This window comes from Narcine bancroftii, chromosome 6 (genome assembly GCF_036971445.1).
Source record: "Narcine bancroftii isolate sNarBan1 chromosome 6, sNarBan1.hap1, whole genome shotgun sequence".
Classification (NCBI taxonomy): Eukaryota; Metazoa; Chordata; class Chondrichthyes; order Torpediniformes; family Narcinidae; genus Narcine; species Narcine bancroftii.
The window spans coordinates 81,810,162-81,827,215 of record NC_091474.1 but is presented as its reverse complement, the minus strand read 5'-3'; the positions used below and the strand labels follow the sequence as shown (position 1 = coordinate 81,827,215).

The 17,054-nt window shown below is 39.9% G+C and overlaps 2 protein-coding genes across 3 annotated transcripts in view; both read right to left on the bottom strand.

Annotated features, from left to right (window-relative positions):
* The window catches only part of ascc1 (activating signal cointegrator 1 complex subunit 1), a 31,001-nt gene extending 26,016 nt beyond the window's left edge, over positions 1-4,985 (bottom strand). Inside the window, exons 1-2 of the mRNA XM_069888064.1 lie at positions 4,937-4,985; positions 4,453-4,589 (exon numbers count right to left, since the gene is read on the bottom strand). Coding sequence (XP_069744165.1) covers positions 4,453-4,589; positions 4,937-4,985 — 186 coding nt within the window. The remainder of the gene's footprint in view (positions 1-4,452; positions 4,590-4,936) is intronic.
* The window catches only part of dnajb12a (DnaJ heat shock protein family (Hsp40) member B12a), a 352,456-nt gene that overhangs the window by 322,645 nt on the left and 12,757 nt on the right, over positions 1-17,054 (bottom strand). The window contains exons 6-9 of one of the 2 annotated variants that reach the window (XM_069885544.1): positions 14,333-14,442; positions 11,311-11,483; positions 9,753-9,907; positions 8,491-8,882 (exon numbers count right to left, since the gene is read on the bottom strand). In XM_069885544.1, the coding sequence (XP_069741645.1) occupies positions 9,786-9,907; positions 11,311-11,483; positions 14,333-14,442 (405 nt within the window). In that variant the 3' untranslated portion in view covers positions 8,491-8,882; positions 9,753-9,785. Of the gene's footprint in view, positions 1-8,490; positions 8,883-9,752; positions 9,908-11,310; positions 11,484-14,332; positions 14,443-17,054 lie in introns of those variants that run through there. The other variant, XM_069885545.1, reaches the window with a different exon arrangement.

The window sequence follows — 17,054 nt, the reverse complement described above, 5'->3', positions numbered from 1 at the left end:
TATGTGACAGGAAATCACAAAAATAGATATTTAAAAAAAGGTAGGTGATGGGAAATTTTTAAGGTGATTTTTTTATGATCAGCAGCCCAAAATCCCTAAAAAAATAGACCCAAAAGTGTTCAGGAAGCAAAATCTTCATTGTCCAGGGCACCTCAAATCTTTGATTAATTCTTGGAAATCTTGGTTTCCAACTCAATATCTCTGGCAAGCCCTTTTAAACTGTGGAATGACCTACATAATCCTCCACTCTTTATGCTTTAAACCTATCTTTTAATCGAACTTTTGGCTACTGCAGTTCCAAAGTTTAAATGCATAATTTTTGGATGCACTCTGAACCCATAAAGCTTCACTGTTGTAAAATACCCTGTTAAGGAATAGGGTGAGGAAATAATTTAAAAAAATACTTGTTGAAATAATCCGGATGACATTTAAAATTTTCCACCCCCTGTTCTGACAGATGCCACAGAGAGATTCCTGTGTGAAGCAGTATTTCAGCTATCAAGTGGCACATACGTTAAGACAGGTGAAACGAGGTAAGCAGTTTGTGCAATTTAGTAATAAACAAAAATAGAATATGTTTCTTATTCTCTGAAGAAAATAATTCAAACCTATGCTTGTAACTTCTCTTTTAAACATTTTTATTATAGAAATCTGATCATGGTGAAAAAATGGATGAATTTAATTGATGCAGCACATTACCAAGTCACAATGATTTTTATACATTAGAACTTGTATGAATTATTTTGAAGTATAATTTGAAGACGGTTTGTAAATAAATTTTGCACTGACTTTATTTGAAACACTATTGAGATGAATGAGGAATTATGTTAATTTTTTGCTCATTATATTTTCTGGTAATGGAAGGACATCAACTAGAAATACAACCTCCATCTCCTAACATTTTGCAATATTCCACCTTGAGGACAGTGCCTTTAATAATGTGACACTCAGTGCTGTGCAGATTGTCAGATGGATAACTTGCTCACTTTCTGTTTAGCCAGAACATTTCTCCAATCATAATGTAAATTTCTTACCCTCTTAGAGCAACAATGCTCACGGATGGAGAAGCTTGCCAGTTTGGTCGAGGAACTGGAGGCAGATGAATGGCGCTACAAACCAATCGAACAGCTGCTGGGATTCACATCTTCCTCTGGATAAGATGAAGTATTGGGTTCATGCTTTTTGGCAAATTATAACCCAAGGAAGAAATACCCAAAACTATCCTTGTAAAAAATGTACACAAGTGTTTTGAATATTGTTTTTATGAAATATACTTTGCACTGAATTCTGTGTTCAAGAGATTTTTTTGATCTTTTTCATGACAGATTCAACTGCATGGTGAACTGTAAGTTAATAAATTTTGGTTTTATTTTTCAGACTAATTTCTTGCTAGATTCTGATGTCTTTTTTTCAATGAAACAGAAGGGTACTGTGGGCCCAAACTTCCAATCTGAATTGGATAATCGGAAATGTACTGTATAGGTAGGCACAACATAATTGGCGGAAGGGCCTTTACTGTGTTGTAATATTCTCTTAACAGTAAAATGGTGAGCAGAGATGCATGGTTGCAATGACTCTAGTGATGGGTTTGGTCTGGAATGCACTGCCAGGGGTATTTGTCGAGGCAGATTATATTGCAGTTTAGCTGCGTATGTATCTGAAAGGTAAGAATTTCTTGGGTGATGGAGAGAGGCAGGGAGGAGAGACTATTTTGATTGATTTATGGGCTGAATAGCCTCCTGTACAGTGCGGTTCAGACTCTTGGTATTCATGGTGAGGTAGTAAAATGAATTTGACATTGACTCTACTGAAAAAACCAGAGAGTGATGATGGTTCCCAGAGAGGTGGCTTGTGACTAGTGGTGTGCCTTAGGGATCAGTGCTGGGATCATTGTTTGTCATAGAACATAGAACACTGCAGTGCAGTACAGGCCCCTCGGCCCTTGATGTTTAGCCAACTTGAACTTTCCTTTTTTTTAAAAAAAAAATTACTAGCCCTCCCTACTCTGTAACCCTCTGATTTTTCTTCCATCCACCTTTATCAATGATCTGGCTATTTAATGTGGTAAATTGGATCAGCAAGTTTGCAGATGATGCAAGATTGGAGGTGTTGTGAATGGCGAGGAAGGCTTTCAAAGCTTGCAGAATGATCTGGACCAGCTGGGAAAATGAGCTGATAAATGACAGATGGAATCTGATGTAGACAAGTGCGAGGGGTTGCATTTTGGAAGAACAAACTGAGAAAGGACCTACAAGGTAATTGGTCGGGCAGTGCGGTAGAACAGAGGGATCTGGGAATACAGATCCATAATTCCCTGAAAGTGGCATTAGGTGGCTAGGGTTGTAAAGAAAGCTTTTGGCATATTTGCCTTTATAAATCAAAGTTTTGAGTATAGAAGTTAGAATGTTGTGGTAAAGTTGTATAAGACCAAATTTGGAGTATTGTGTGCAGTTTTGGTCACCTAATTACAGGAAAGATCAATAATAGAAAGAGTTCAGAGAAGATTTACTAGGATGTTGCTCAGGAACTGAGTTACAAGGTAAGGCTAAACAGCTTAGGGGTTTATTCCCTGGGACATGGAAGGATGAGGGAGATTGGATAGAGGTATACAAAATTATGAGGGATCTTGAGTGAATGCAAGTGGGCTTTTTCCACTGAAGTTGAGTGAGATTCAAACCAGAGGACATGGGTGAAAGGTGGAAAATTTAGAGGGAACATTAGGGGGAACTTCTACACAAGAGTGTGGAATAAGCTGCCAGCTGAAGTGGTGAATGTGAGCTTAATTTTCACATTTAAGAAAGATTTGGACAGGTACATGGATGGGACGGGTATGATTATGGACAGGGTGCAGGGCAGTGTGAATAATAGTTTGGCACATACTAGAAGGGTTGAAGGGGTTGTTTTCTGTGCTGTAATGTGATTTAGACTTATTAATAGGACAGTCTCCACTCCACCCCCCCCCCCCCCCAAATGTTAATTAAGTTATGTTAGCAGTCATTAAATGTCAAGCCCAAACTGACAAATGAGTAATTGGGCATCCTCAGCAAGTTGCAAAATGATTCAAGTTTTACAGCCAGAAAATCTCATTTGGCAACATTCAAAATCAGGGCGCGGTTATTAATTTCCAGTTGACAGACTTGATACGTGCTGACTTTCCTGCTTCATTATCTTTACTTGGAGTGTAACATCCTCCGAGTACAGTGCAGGTGGAGCTTTGGTGTTGGTGAGTGAGGGACTGGTCAAATTAGGCCAATAGGGATCGATTTAAATAAACATTTTAAGATGTGCAAGTTCTGTCAGAGTTGATGGAAACCATCAAGATGGCAGGCAACCAGTAAGAATCTGCCTAAGAAACCAACTCAGAGTTGATAAGCCAAGGTTTGAGCCTCAGACATTGAGGGGGGAAATGTTACCTAGATACTTTGTTCCAGGAGATAATCACCCCTCTTGGATTAAGGACCACCAATGAAGAAGGATTGAAGAAGATTAATACAAGTGATGCATGTATGGGGATGAAGAAAATGGTCACAAGATAAAGGAACAGAAGGAGGCCATTCGGTCCATCGAGTCTGATCTGCAAACCCATCCCGAACTAAACTGTTCTCACGTCAAGTTCCGGCCTTTTCCCATATCCCTCGATACCTTGACTAATTAAATACCTATCAAGTTCCCCCTTATCTCCAATAATTGGACCTCCACAGCTGAATGTGGCGACGAATGTCACAAATCCACAACCATCTGGCCGAAGAAATTTCTCATCTCTGTTTTAAATGGGTACCTTCTAATTCTAAGACTGTGCCCTCTTGTCCTGGATTCACCCACCAAGGGAAACATCTTATTCGCATCTAATCTGTCCAATCCTTTCAACATTCGAAATATTCTATGAGATCCCCTCTCATTCTTCAATACTCCAATGAATGCAGTCCAAGAGCAACTAAATGTTCCTCATATGATAGCCCTTGCATTCCAGGAATCATCCTGGTAAATCTCTGTACACTCTCCAACATTATTACATCCCTTCTAAAGGGCCCAAAACTGCACATACTACTCCAAATGAGGTTTCACCAGTGCCCCATCAGCATCTCTTCCTCTTCCAAACTACATTTCTCCACATTGTATCTAATCTGCCATTTCTTTGCCCACTATCCTAAACTGTCCAAGTCTCTCTGCAATCTTTTGGTTTCAACACATTCTACTCCACCATCCATCTTGGTGCCATCTGCAAACCTTGCCACAAAACCATTCAATCCATAATCTAAATTGTCAATATACATTGTAAAAAAAAAAGCGGCCCCAACATTGACCACTGCAGGATACCGGCAACCAACCAGAACAGGATCCCTTTATTCTTACCCTTTTTTTTCTGCCTATCAGCCAATACTCCACCCAATTTAATACATTTCCTATAATTCCATGGGCCCTCATCTTATTAAGCAGCCTCTTATACGGCACCTTATCGAAGGCCTTTTGAAAATCCAAATACACGTCCACAACCTCTCCCTTGTCCATTCTACGTGAGATTTCCTCAAAATTTTCCAGGAGGTTGGTCAGGCAGGATCTTCCCTTCATGAAACCATGCTGCCATGCACCTAGAAGAATTTCATAACCTCGTCCTTGAGAGGATCAACTCCAATAACTTTGCATCTACTGATATCAGACTAATAGGCCTATAACTTCCTTTATTTTGCCTCCCTCCTTTCTTAAACAGTGAAACTACATTTGCGACCCTCCAATCCTCTGTAACTGTGAGAAATCAATTCCAATGCCTCCAGAATCCAAAGCCACCTCCTTCTGAACCTGTGGGTGCACCTCATCTTGTCTGGGAGAGTTACCTATCTTTAGTCTATTTAGTTCACTAAGCACTTTCTCTCCAGTAATCCTACAGTACTTAATTCTATTCCCTGAGACCTCTGACTATCAGATATATTGCTATTACCTTCCTCAGTGAAGACTGATGTAAAATACTCATTTAGTTCCTCTGCCATTTCTTAGTTACCCATTATTTCTCCAGCATCTTTTTCAATTGGTCCTATATCTACCCGTGTCTCTCTTTTATTCTTGATATATTTTTAAAAACTGTTATCCTTTTGTGCATTATTTGCCAACTCCTTTCATAATTCATCTTTTCTTTCCTAATAACTTTCTTTTAAAAAGTTTTGCAGTCCTCCGTTTTTCCACTAATTTTTGCTTCCTTTATGCCCTCCCTTTTGCTTTAGTTAGCCACATTTGTGCAATTTTTCCATTCATAATTTTCTTTTTTCCTGGAATATATCATACACTTTATTTCTTGTAGAAATATCATCCAATTCTGCTCTTCCATCCCTCCATCTAGCTTACGTTTCCAGTCAACTTGGCCCAGTTCCTCTCTCATACCACTGTAATTTCCTTTGTTCCAATGAAATATTGACACACCTGATATCAGCTTTTCCTTTTCATATTTGAAACGGAACTAATCATGTCATGATCACTACTTCCTAAGGGTTCCATTACCTTTAATTCCCTAATCACATCAGGTTCATTAGATATCACCCAATCTAAAAGCATCCCGTTGGCATTCTACAAACTCTCTCTGAGATCCAGTACCTTCCTGACTTTCCCAATCCCCTTTCATGTTAAAATCCCCTATAATTATTTTGACATTTTCCTTCTGACATGCTTTTGTTGTTGTTGGAGCCTTAGCCTATTATCCAATAGATAAATGGATCTCGTAGTTTGAGTGGATCAACAAACTGAGTACAGTTAAGGGCTGTATGAAAAGAACAAATGAGAATATAGTTGTAGATTCTGTTGCCGACAGCCACAATAGTGAATCTTAAATGCTGTGTTGCCTCTCTGGAGTCAGGGGTAAAGACATCCTTGGAGCTACTGAGCTTGAGAGGGGAAAGATTTAATTGTAGTCCACATTGGAACTGATGATGTAGACAGGATAAAGGAAGAGAAGAGATGCAGAGAAGCTTCAGCGAGATGTGGACAATGCTACAGTGAATTGTAAAAACGCACAGAAATACTGGAGGAACTCAGCTGGTCTTGCAACGTCCATAAGAGATAAAGCTATATTGGTGATATTTTGAGCCTGGGTCCTTCACCAGGATATTGCTGATGGAATGTGGGAAACGTGGCATTTTTTAAATGTTGAGGGTTTGAAGAATTGATTCAAAGCAAAGTGGATGGACGTCCTTGTACACTGAAAGTTAGCACATAGGTACAGCAACGGTGTGTTGATCTTAATTGCGAGAGGACTTATTTACAATGTAATGCAAGAAGGGCTCCTAAAGGCTTCCTGATCGTGTCAGAGGTTTAGATCTGCAGCTCAGGTTGCCGATGAATTGTACAGGAGTCTGTGTGGCTCCAGGAGCGCTGGAGGCAAATCCACTGCTCTGAAAGTACTCTTTTCTTTCTATTGTTAGGGCGCTGGGTTCATGACAATAAAAGGAACCTTGATTGAGATGATTTCCACTCCATTTTGATGGGTTCTGAGTCAATTGATGAAAGCAATGTGATGACCCAAGACATTTTTATTGGTGGGGCAGGAGGTGTTTGATGGGATGATTCATTCCTTCCACTACTTCTGCAAAACTTCCATATGCTTCCAATGTGTGGAGGCTTTCCATACCATCCTGAACATTCCTTCTCAACTCCAAGAGTTAGCTGAGATGTTGCAGTTTCCCTTGACGCGGCTTTGAGTACACATCCTTGAATATTTTCCACTGCTTATCTGGGAATCTTCTCAAGGCCGAGCTCAGAAGAGATTTATTTCTCAGTCAACTGGGGACAAGCAAGGAGACAACATGACTGCTCCAAGTGAGTACATCACAGACCTCAAAGCAGGGGATCTGCAAACTAATGACCCTCTTATCTACCTGCACCTGCTGTACAACATTGTCTACAGGTAAATAATAGTACGTGGCAAGACACCAGAAAGGGGTGGCATGTTTAGCTGTCCTGTAAGGAGTTTGTAAGTTCTCCCCATGACTGTGTGAGATTCCTCTGATGCTCTGGTTTCCTCCCGCATTTCAAAATGTTCAAGGGTTATAGGTTAATTGGGGGAGTTGAGTGGCACAGACTTGTGGGCTGGTAGGGCCTGTTACTGTGCTGTACGTCGAAATTTAAATTAAAAAAAAATTAAAACATAATCACTTGTAATGCCTCCCCACCAAAGGCAGATAATGAAATTCACCATTGTCTTCAATGTGCCAGTACAGCTTTTGGTTGATGGATGATAAGGGAGTTGACACTCAAGACCTCAGGCTTGGCACATAACTCCTGGCCTACAGTCATTTCTGCCCTCCTACATACAGATCACTTGCTTAGTGCTAAGGAAGCTTGGGCAAAGAGAATGCAAGTGGAATCGGTGATAAAGGGCTTGCACAAATAGAGCTGTGTACCTGACTGTGCTGCTGTGTTGGTACAAAAGCTGCCCCACTTGCAGGAATAAAATTGCTTGAATGGTGCAGTGCATTTTGAGCTTATTCTTCCCATTGTTACCTGTGCCAGCTTTTAATAGCCAACCCCTGATCCACTCATTTTCCACTGTCATTATTTTCCATTTAAGTTTTTGTCCATTTTTCTCGTTAATATTTAATCTGCTTCCACCAGAGCATTTCAGATTGGTATTTGCTGTTGAGTTTCCTCATGTTATTTAGTCCTTTGGCTAATTTCCTTAAATCTGTGTCGTCTCATTATCACTCCTTCTGCCATTGTTTCGTTCTATTTATTCGATCAAAACCATTCTAGATTTTGAATTTCTTATTCCCCACGCATTATTCCAATTTTTTCCCACCCACTTCCTTCCCCTCCCACCTGCATTCACCTATCACCAACCTTTTATTCAACCTTCTCACCTCTTTTGTGCCTGTCCTGACAAAGGGTCCGTGGCCTGAAATGTCGGCTGACAACTGCCTTCCATGGATGCTGCCTGACTGGCTGAGTTCCTTTGACATTGTGTGTGTTGCTCCACTTCATTTAAACAAAAACAGGAGCCTTTCTGCCTATCTGAAGTCTTCATCCTTAGGAATCATTCTAATAATTCTCCTTTGCATATTCCCTGGAGTCTTGATCTCCTCCGTAATGCTCACGACCATGCTGAGGCTTCAATCAGGGTTTAATATGTCACTTAATAAAGCCAAGGATTCCATAAGCTTTGTAGGTCTGTTGAGACCAGGTTTTTATTCTGTTGAATTGATGGATGGTCTATTTGTGGTATTTAAGATGAGAGAGCATAAACCAAATTAGAACGAGCTTGTTGAGGAATGATGCCAAGGAAACAATCATTCACACAACTGGAAGTTGAAATCTGGAATTCACATCCTGACAATTGAAAATGACAAATTAAAACTTTCAAAACAAAGATCAATATATTTTGTTTGGTAACAAGCAGTATTTAAGGAAATTAAGCCAAGCTGGGGAATGTAGTGAATATATCAATCAGAACGATGGCTCATGGCACTGACTGGCTACAAATGTGGGAAAAGGAGTGCAGAGACCACGGTATTTGTCACAGTACAGATTTATTTTTATGGAAGAGCAAAATAAGTTACAACTGATTTCAGCCCCTGCATAAAGTACAATGTATATACAACTATAAATAATTTCCAAATCATTAACACATTTGTTGATTTGTTCCATTACAAGTGACTAGTGCACATGTACAAATTTGCTCCATGCATAGGCATGCCTATCCTTTCAGTTGTCTCAGAGACTGACCAAATCCAGTGCGTTGTAGCTTACACAGCAGGGTGCCGTCCAAGAGAGCTCGGAGCCTCTTGATCCAGTTCATGAAAAATGTCCAAAAGTAGGGTGCTCATCAGCTGTGAGTATTTTAATCAAAATCCAGTCTTAAGACAAATTTCAGGGTTTTTTTTTTAAAGTAATCGTCTCTATCGCTAAATTAAGTGAGAAGACAAAAAGGAAAATAAATCATTTGAAAATATATCAACATTTGCCGAACAAATTCAGATTCACTAAAATCTTCCCATAAACTGGGAACTGTTAGCGTCGTGGTTAGCCCAATGCTATTACAGCCCAGCGACTGGGTTTGAATCAGGTGCTGGCTGTAAGGAGTTTGTACGTTCTTCCCATAGCAGCAAGGGTTTCCTTGAGGCGCTCTGGTTTCCTCCCACCCTTCAAAACGTATGGGGGTTGTAGGTCGATCGGGTGTAATTGGGCAGCATGGGCTCTTGGGCCAGAAAGGCCTATTAACATGTTGTATGTATGCTGTATTCATGTCTAAAAAGACTTTTGTTCAGTTAATGCCTTTAATATCTTCACCAGTCATTTTATAATCAAGGCTAACAGGAATTACAATATTTTTATCCAAACACTACATAGCTGGCAAAGAAAGAACAACTAAAAGGAAATTAAAAATGGTTTGTTTACAGCAGTACAAGTGTTTCCAAATACAGCTTAGTTATTTATCGACAGGGGGTCTGCAAGAACTGGAACACCAGGGAGCTGTGACATGTGGCAGACTGTAACTGAACGCTAGGATTTAACCATATGATTCTACTCACGAAGTACGGACACTCAGTTTCAGGCAAATAAAGTAACTGGATAATTCAGTAATTGGAGCAAGAAACCAGACACTGAAAATGCTGGAAGCAACTCAGCAGGAAAAAGAGTTTCCCCACAGATGCTGCTTGACCTATTGAATGCTTTCAGCATTTTTGGTTTTTGTTTTGGGCAATTGCAGTTGTTTCATTATCTGCCAGATACCTTAACTAGCTAAAGAAATGCCAGTAAATGGTTAGACATACCTGGCCTCTGGTTTTTGAAGGAGCTGCTAGGTCCTATCCATGTAAGGAGTCCTGAACTTCTGATAGTCTGGTACAACTTGGTGTGCTCATTTTCTGGGCTCTCTGGTAAAGATCTACATCTCCAAAATACCGGGCACGGTATAGCAATCCCTCTTCTAGAGAAAAAAAAATGTCTTAGGAGAGAAAGAATGTACCTCTTTGAACCCCAAAAACAATGTAATTTGTTATCAAAGAAATTGTGCAAAAATACACCTAAACAGGTAATGAGACCAAAATATATTACGATGCTGTTGTTCGGGCTCCTATCTATATTTTTTTCATACTTTGAAGGACTCAAGCCCAAAATGTTGGTTATGTATATTTATTTGCTCTCTAAATACTGTTTGACCTCCCGAGGTTCTCCAGCTTTGTGTTTTAACTTCAATTATGTGTCTGCAGACATCTTTTAACTTAAGGTGATGATATGATGTATTTTTATACCTAGTGACTGATACGAACAAACATAGTCACTATTACCATGCAATTACATCCCACAAATATTAGAGATGAATTTACTTCTGGTGATGTTGATTGAGGGATGGAAGAGGAACAGGATTACAATTAAGTAGTTGTTAAAACAAAAATGGAAAAGAACCAGATTAAATGCAGCTGCTAATCAGAAGGGTGTCAACCAATTGATGTTGCCTTCAGATCGAGTTGATGAACAGAGGAGTAGAGGTCAAAGGTCTAGAATATGTTGTATGTTATTTGGATAATTGTATGGAAATTTTGTCTATCAAAAATGGGAGGTACGGTTAACATAGCAGTTAGCGCAACACTATTACAGCCCCAGTGATTATAGCACAGCGACCCTGGTTCGAATCTGCACTGTCTGTAATGAGTTTGTATGTCCTCCCTGTAACGTGTGTGGGTGTTCTCCGAATACAACAGTTTCCTCCCATCCTCCAAAAAGTATGAGGTTTGGTTAGTTAATTGGGTGGTATAGGAAGAGCCTTTACTGTACTGAATCATTAAAACAAAAAGATGGATCAGATGCTGCAAAATGAAAGAAAAATAAAAAGCTAGGAGAGTTCAGCAGTTGGTCGAGGCACTGCTTCAGCACTGTGAGGGAAGAGGAAAGATTGTCAGTCCATAGCAGTACAATGAGGGGAAGCAAAGAGGCCGGTAGATAAAGGTGGAACCAGATGATGATAGGCAGATGGAATCAGATGTGGGGAGATGAACAAAAAGGGAAGAAAATCAGGTGGATGGATCAGTATGGGAGAACAACACTTGGGGTGGGTTAACTGAAACTGGGAAATCCATCACTCATTCCCTTGGGTTCTGAGCCATCCAAGCAGGATATGAAATGTTAATCTCCCTTTAATATTTCACTGATCTCCCCAAATTCAACAGTATCCATCAATGGATTGTGCTTCACGTGGTCCTGTCCCTGAAGTAATAATCTCAGCAACCAGCTCAAGAGCTTCACTCTTGTTGACACATCCTCCCCTCCACCGGTTCTAAAGGCAAACTCCCCACCACTCTTCCTATCCTATCCCTCTCCAGGATTACTCACTCTGTTGTTTCTCCTTCCAGCAGTTATTCCGTAAATTTGCAATAAAGTCCTCTTCTACATTCCTTTCCATTAGCTTCAAGTTCTGCCCTTTGTATTCTTCTGCAAATTTATCTGCCACAAAATAGGGCACCTTAAGTACTTCTGTTATCCGTCTATGAATGTGACCAACAGACCTGGAAACAAATAATATCTCAAGGTTAGAATGTTCTCACAGGTGCCTAATGATACACTGGACAATGAAGATTTTGCTTCCTGAACACTTTAGGGTTAGGGTTAGGATTAGGGTTCTTTGGACTGCTGATTGTTAGGTCTGCTTTGTTCAAGAATGAGTGAGTCAGACACTAGTCTGAGTCGAAATCAAGGTTCTTTATTACCGGATTGTAACACTTGCAACTAACAGTGTTAGTTGGAGAAGGCGCATTCTCCTGATATCAGCAAGTGGTGTTTTTTACACCTTAGGACACATACTTAGTAAATTATCATACCATTACACTGTCCAATGAATAAGCTGTTGCTACCCTTCACTGTTAGTCTGCTGCTCATCAGCTTGTTAGTGCCAAGCTTATCTTGAGTGTACAAGGTCACTTCTGCATTCTGTTACTCCTTAGTACTGGGTGACTCCTTCTCCAGTCCCATCTCATGATGTTTTTACCTTACATGATCACAAAAATAATTTTTCCTATCATGTACCATTTTTCAGATAAACCTATTTTTGTGATTTCCTGTCATATTTTAACTCTACTTCAAGCATCCAAAACCACGAAGTGCAACGTGTCATTGAAAATTTGTTTTCTGCATTCGCACTTGGACTTGTTCCCTGCTGATCTTGGTGCAGTCAATGACAAACATGGTGAAAGGTTTCACCAGGACATTGCGACCATGCAAAAGCAGTATCAGGGCAAATAGAATCCATCAAGCTGGCCAACTACTGTTGGACACTGACACGAGATGCATCAGATGCTGAGTACAAACATTTTTAGGTCAGTGGCCACTCATTACAATCCACCGTTCCCTTGCTGACATGTCCTTCCATGGTCTCATGTACTGCCTGACTGAGACCACCTGCAAATTGGAGGAACAGCACCTCATATTCCATCTGGACATCCTCCAACTGGCTGGCATTAACATCAACTTATCCAGTTTCCATTAAACCACCTCTTTCCCCATTGCCTTTCTCCCAACTCTGTCTCCTTTCACAGAGCCCAAATCAATTCCAACCTTTCCTCTTATCATATCCAATTAACACTTTTTGTTGGTCTGGTCTCCTCCCCGGCCAGTCTTCAGTCTCTTTATTCTTGTGCCTTCCTGTTCTTTGCTTATACAGATGCCCCTCAACTTACGATGGGGTTAGATTCTGGCAAACCCATCATAAGTTGAAATAAATTGCAAGTCAAAAAATACTACACCTACCATTTTTTTTTTATAATTAAATTTTGAATACCTTTATTCCACACTGAAAAAAACCATGAAGTATGCTCTTGCACGATGCTGCCATTGCCCAGCATCGCGAGAGAACAGTGTACCACATATCACAAGTACGGGAACAGATCGGAATTCGAAACTGAAAGTACGGATTTGAACCATTGTAACTTTGAAAAAAATCATAAGTTGGACTATCGTTAGTAGGGGAGCACATATACCTTAACGAAAGGCTCAGGCCTGATATGTCAGCAATATATCTGTACCTCCCATGGACACTATGAGACTGGCTGAGTTCCTCCAGCATTTCTGTGTGTTTTTACTGCAATAACAGCGTCTGCAGACTTCCATGTTTCACAACATGAAAAAAGGTTCTTCAGCCCATCACATCCATGGTGACCCAGCTGGTATTCTGGGCATCCCATTTGCTTGCATTTTGCCTATTTCTTTCTAACCCCTTCCATATATTTGTCCAAATGTTTCTTGAACATCAAAACCATACTCTGTTCTAAAGCTTCTTCTGGCAGCTCATTCCAGATAAGATTACCCATGAGTGAAATTGTTGCCCCTCAGGTGTCTCTTAACCCTTTGGAATTCGTGTCCCGGTTTTTCAGGACTGGTTTTATACCCAACCACCAGCTGACTTGTACTGTACACTGCATCTTTGCCAAAATTGGGGTAAAAACAGCTGCTTCACCAAGTTCAACAACAAGAAAAAGTACTGGAAGTAAAGGTAAGAATATTCAAGATTGTTGTTTGAGAATCTAGGACTATGTAGGATCTGAACACAACAGTGACTAGCCAAATATAAAGTGATATCCATGACTGAACAGATCAACTAACTCTGGACCCCTTCTGGAGTATACATATATCATGAAAGGTTAAAAATGGCCTGAGTCCAAAGGGTTAAATCTCTCACCTTAAATCTTTGTCCTCTAGTTCCCGAATCATCTAACTTGGGGGGAAAAAAGACTGAGCGGAAGTTTAAAATTGACCCTCATTGACCTCGATAAGGTTCTCCCTACTCCTGCCTTTCCCTATAACAAGCCTCAAGTCTCGGTAACATCCTGAGATTTATGCATTCTCTCCAACTTAAAGACATCTTTGATTGACTTTGCTGGCACTCTCTCATTGGCCAACTGACCTCTTCAAATGCCAACCTGTCTAAAATTCTCCCACCTCATCTTGTTCCAGCTGATATTCTGAAGAGTGAAAACACAAAGTTGGGGAAACTCAGCAGGTCAAACAAAAAGACATGAGGAAGTAGACATTTTTGTTTGACCTGCTGAGTTTCCCCAGCTTTGTCTTTTTAGTTCAATCACGGTGTCTGCAGACTTCTGTGTTTTACTTCCAGCTGATATCCTGTTTGCTGTGAAGGCCCTTTCTAATATCTCTGATATGACCTGCATTTCTCTAAACCATTTCTGCAATGGCTTTAATCCTTGTACCAGTTGAACATGCTTTGTGATAAACCTGTTCACTTTAATTCAAGTTTCAGTCTAAATTGGAGATCCCTTGTTCCAGGTGATGACACTGGGGTAAGCAATTTTTTTTAAAAGTAGGCAGATGTAACTCTTGCAGTATGAACTCAGGATTTACTTACGGCCTATGGCTCAGACTGTATGGCGGGCTTGACACCATCATTTGACTTATCACAGAAACAATGACTAGGATCAAGATTGGCATTAATTGCACAAAGAGTGCCAACCCACCCTGGAAAAAGAATGCACAAAATTACAATCAAATCATGTCCCATATGTACTTAAATGCTACAATTACAGTAGGAACTGCAACATTTCCACTTAAACATCCAGAGTTCTAATAAAAGGTGGGAGGAAAAATAAATTCCCCATCAGTCTCCATGAATGTTTGACTTGTTAAGCATTTAAAAGATGTTCTTCTTTTATTTTCCATAATATATGTTGGGAACATTCTAATAATCTTTTGTTGACAAGACCTGTCAGTTCCTTCTTGCCATCAGTTATTTTGCTTAATTATTCATTCTAGGGATGTGAAGATCACTGGGAAGACAAGGAAAAATAGTTTTTCCCAGAGAGTAGTGAATATTTGGAATTCTCTAACCAGGGAAGTGGTTGAGGCTGCTTCATTAAACATATTTAAAATTCGGTTAGATAAATTTTTACATGATAGAGGAATTAGGGGATATGGGGAGAAGGCAGGTAGGTGGAGTTAGGTCATAAATTAGATCAGCCATGATTTTATTGAATGGCGGAGCAGGCTTGATGGGCCATTTTTGGCCTACTCCTGTTCCTACTTCCCAATAGGAATTATTAGTTACCACAGTTTTACTGGACTGTTCCTGAGCATGGGTTTTCTTTGTAAGTATCTATTTGGCTGTGGCAAGTAAGAATTTTGGGCACGTGTACATAGTATGTGTATGACAATAAACTCCTTATCATTATCAATAATTTTTTTTAAAATTCACCTTGTGTTCCATTGTGAATCATTGCTTTGTGCAGTAATTTTAACCACTGCTCCACAACCATTGTGCTTTATGATACCCATTCCTGAAAGAATATTGTTGTTGGATTTAGCTATGCTTTTTATTTTTACATATTAAAACAGAGTTTGTCAGGTTGTATATGATCACTTATTTGATGACCCAAAGCCTTGAAGAGCATGATATTTACATGGAACTACCACAGAGGAGAACATAGGCTGGAGAGGCTGAATTTATTGTCCATTATTTTGTGGTAAAATGATGCAGTTGGGGTGTTTTCTTCACCCACTGCATAATGGTGAGAACGGTATTGCTATGGTGGCACTGGGTTAGGAGTTGCAGTCTTGAGCCCAGAGCAACAACAGATTCAGCTCTGTTCCTATTACAATGTACACAGCACTGAACTTCCACAAGAGCCTTTCTGTGGAGAAACAAAACTATAGATCACATGAAACAAATACAGTAAAACCCCTGGTATCTGGCTTATGGGGATGGGTAGATGCCGGATAAGGGAATTTTCCAGTTGTTTGAGATTGCGTGTTGCGCAACTGGTGAACTAACAGAGAGGCGTGCCAATTTTAAACTTCCGCAATTTTTTTGCCACTTGCTTGAATTCCGGAAAATAGGGGTTTACTGTACATTCAGACACTGTTTCTGATCATTTAAATCCACAAAACATCCCTTTTAGGCAATCAATCCATTTAAGTCAGAACATTGTTGGACACTAGTGGTAAATACAAAACTTAGTCATTATCTAGCAGTAATGAATGAAGTTATTTGACCATTGAAAAGCTGAAAATATCCTGATAGGGTTGTGGCATGTTTGATGACTATTTTCACCTGCACCCTAAAAATATTTACATAAGATAACATGGCCCAATATCATCGAAAAGCATTATTTTGTCTTGTTTTACTTCTCATCTATATAAGACTGAGTGAGCTTGTCAAACAGTGTCCTTTACAGTATAGCAAAGGTAAAAATACGTAACTGAAGTTTTGGGCTTGAGCCCTTCATCGTGGTATGGAAAAATGTTGGTAGGTGTCTTGTTTGGATGTCTACTGATATTTTACATTCCTTGCTGAATTCTGGTACATAATTCCCTGAAAGTGGAGTCACATGTAGATAGAGTGGTGAAGAAAGCTTTTGGTATGTTGGCCTTCATGAATCAGAGTATTGAGTACAGGAGTTGGGATGTCATGCTGAGGTTGTACAAGGCATTGCTAAGGCCAAATTGGAAATATTGTGTTCAGTTTTGGTCACTGAATTATGAGAATGATATCAACAAAACAGAGAGAGTTCAGAGAGGATTTACAAGAATGTTGCCTGGGTTTCAGGGTTTGAGTTAAAGGGAAAGGTTAAACAAGCTAGGACTTTATTCCCTGAAGTGTAGAAGATTGAGGGGTGATTTGAAAGAGGTATCTAAAATTATGATGGGGGAAAATAGAGTAAATATGGACAGGCGTTTTCCATTGAGAGTGTGAGAGATTCAAACAAGAGGACATGGATTAAGATTGAAGGGGAAAAAGTATAGGGGAAATATTAGGAGGAATTTCTTCACTCAGAGGGTGGTGGGAATGTGGCATGAGCTTCAGGCCAAAGTGGTAAATGCGGGCTCAATTTTAATATTTAAGGAAAAGTTGAATAGGTATATGGATGAGAGGGGTAAGGAAGGTTATGGAATGGGTGCAGGTCAATGGTATCAGGTGGGAGAAGGTGTTTGGCATGGACTAGAAGGGTCGAACTGGCCTGTTTCTGTGCTGTAATTATTATATGGGTCACAAAATTTGTTGCACAATGTGGGATTTCAGAGTCTTAACGTAGCAACCAATCTCCCCTGAGAGGTTGTGTAAGACAAAAGGGAGA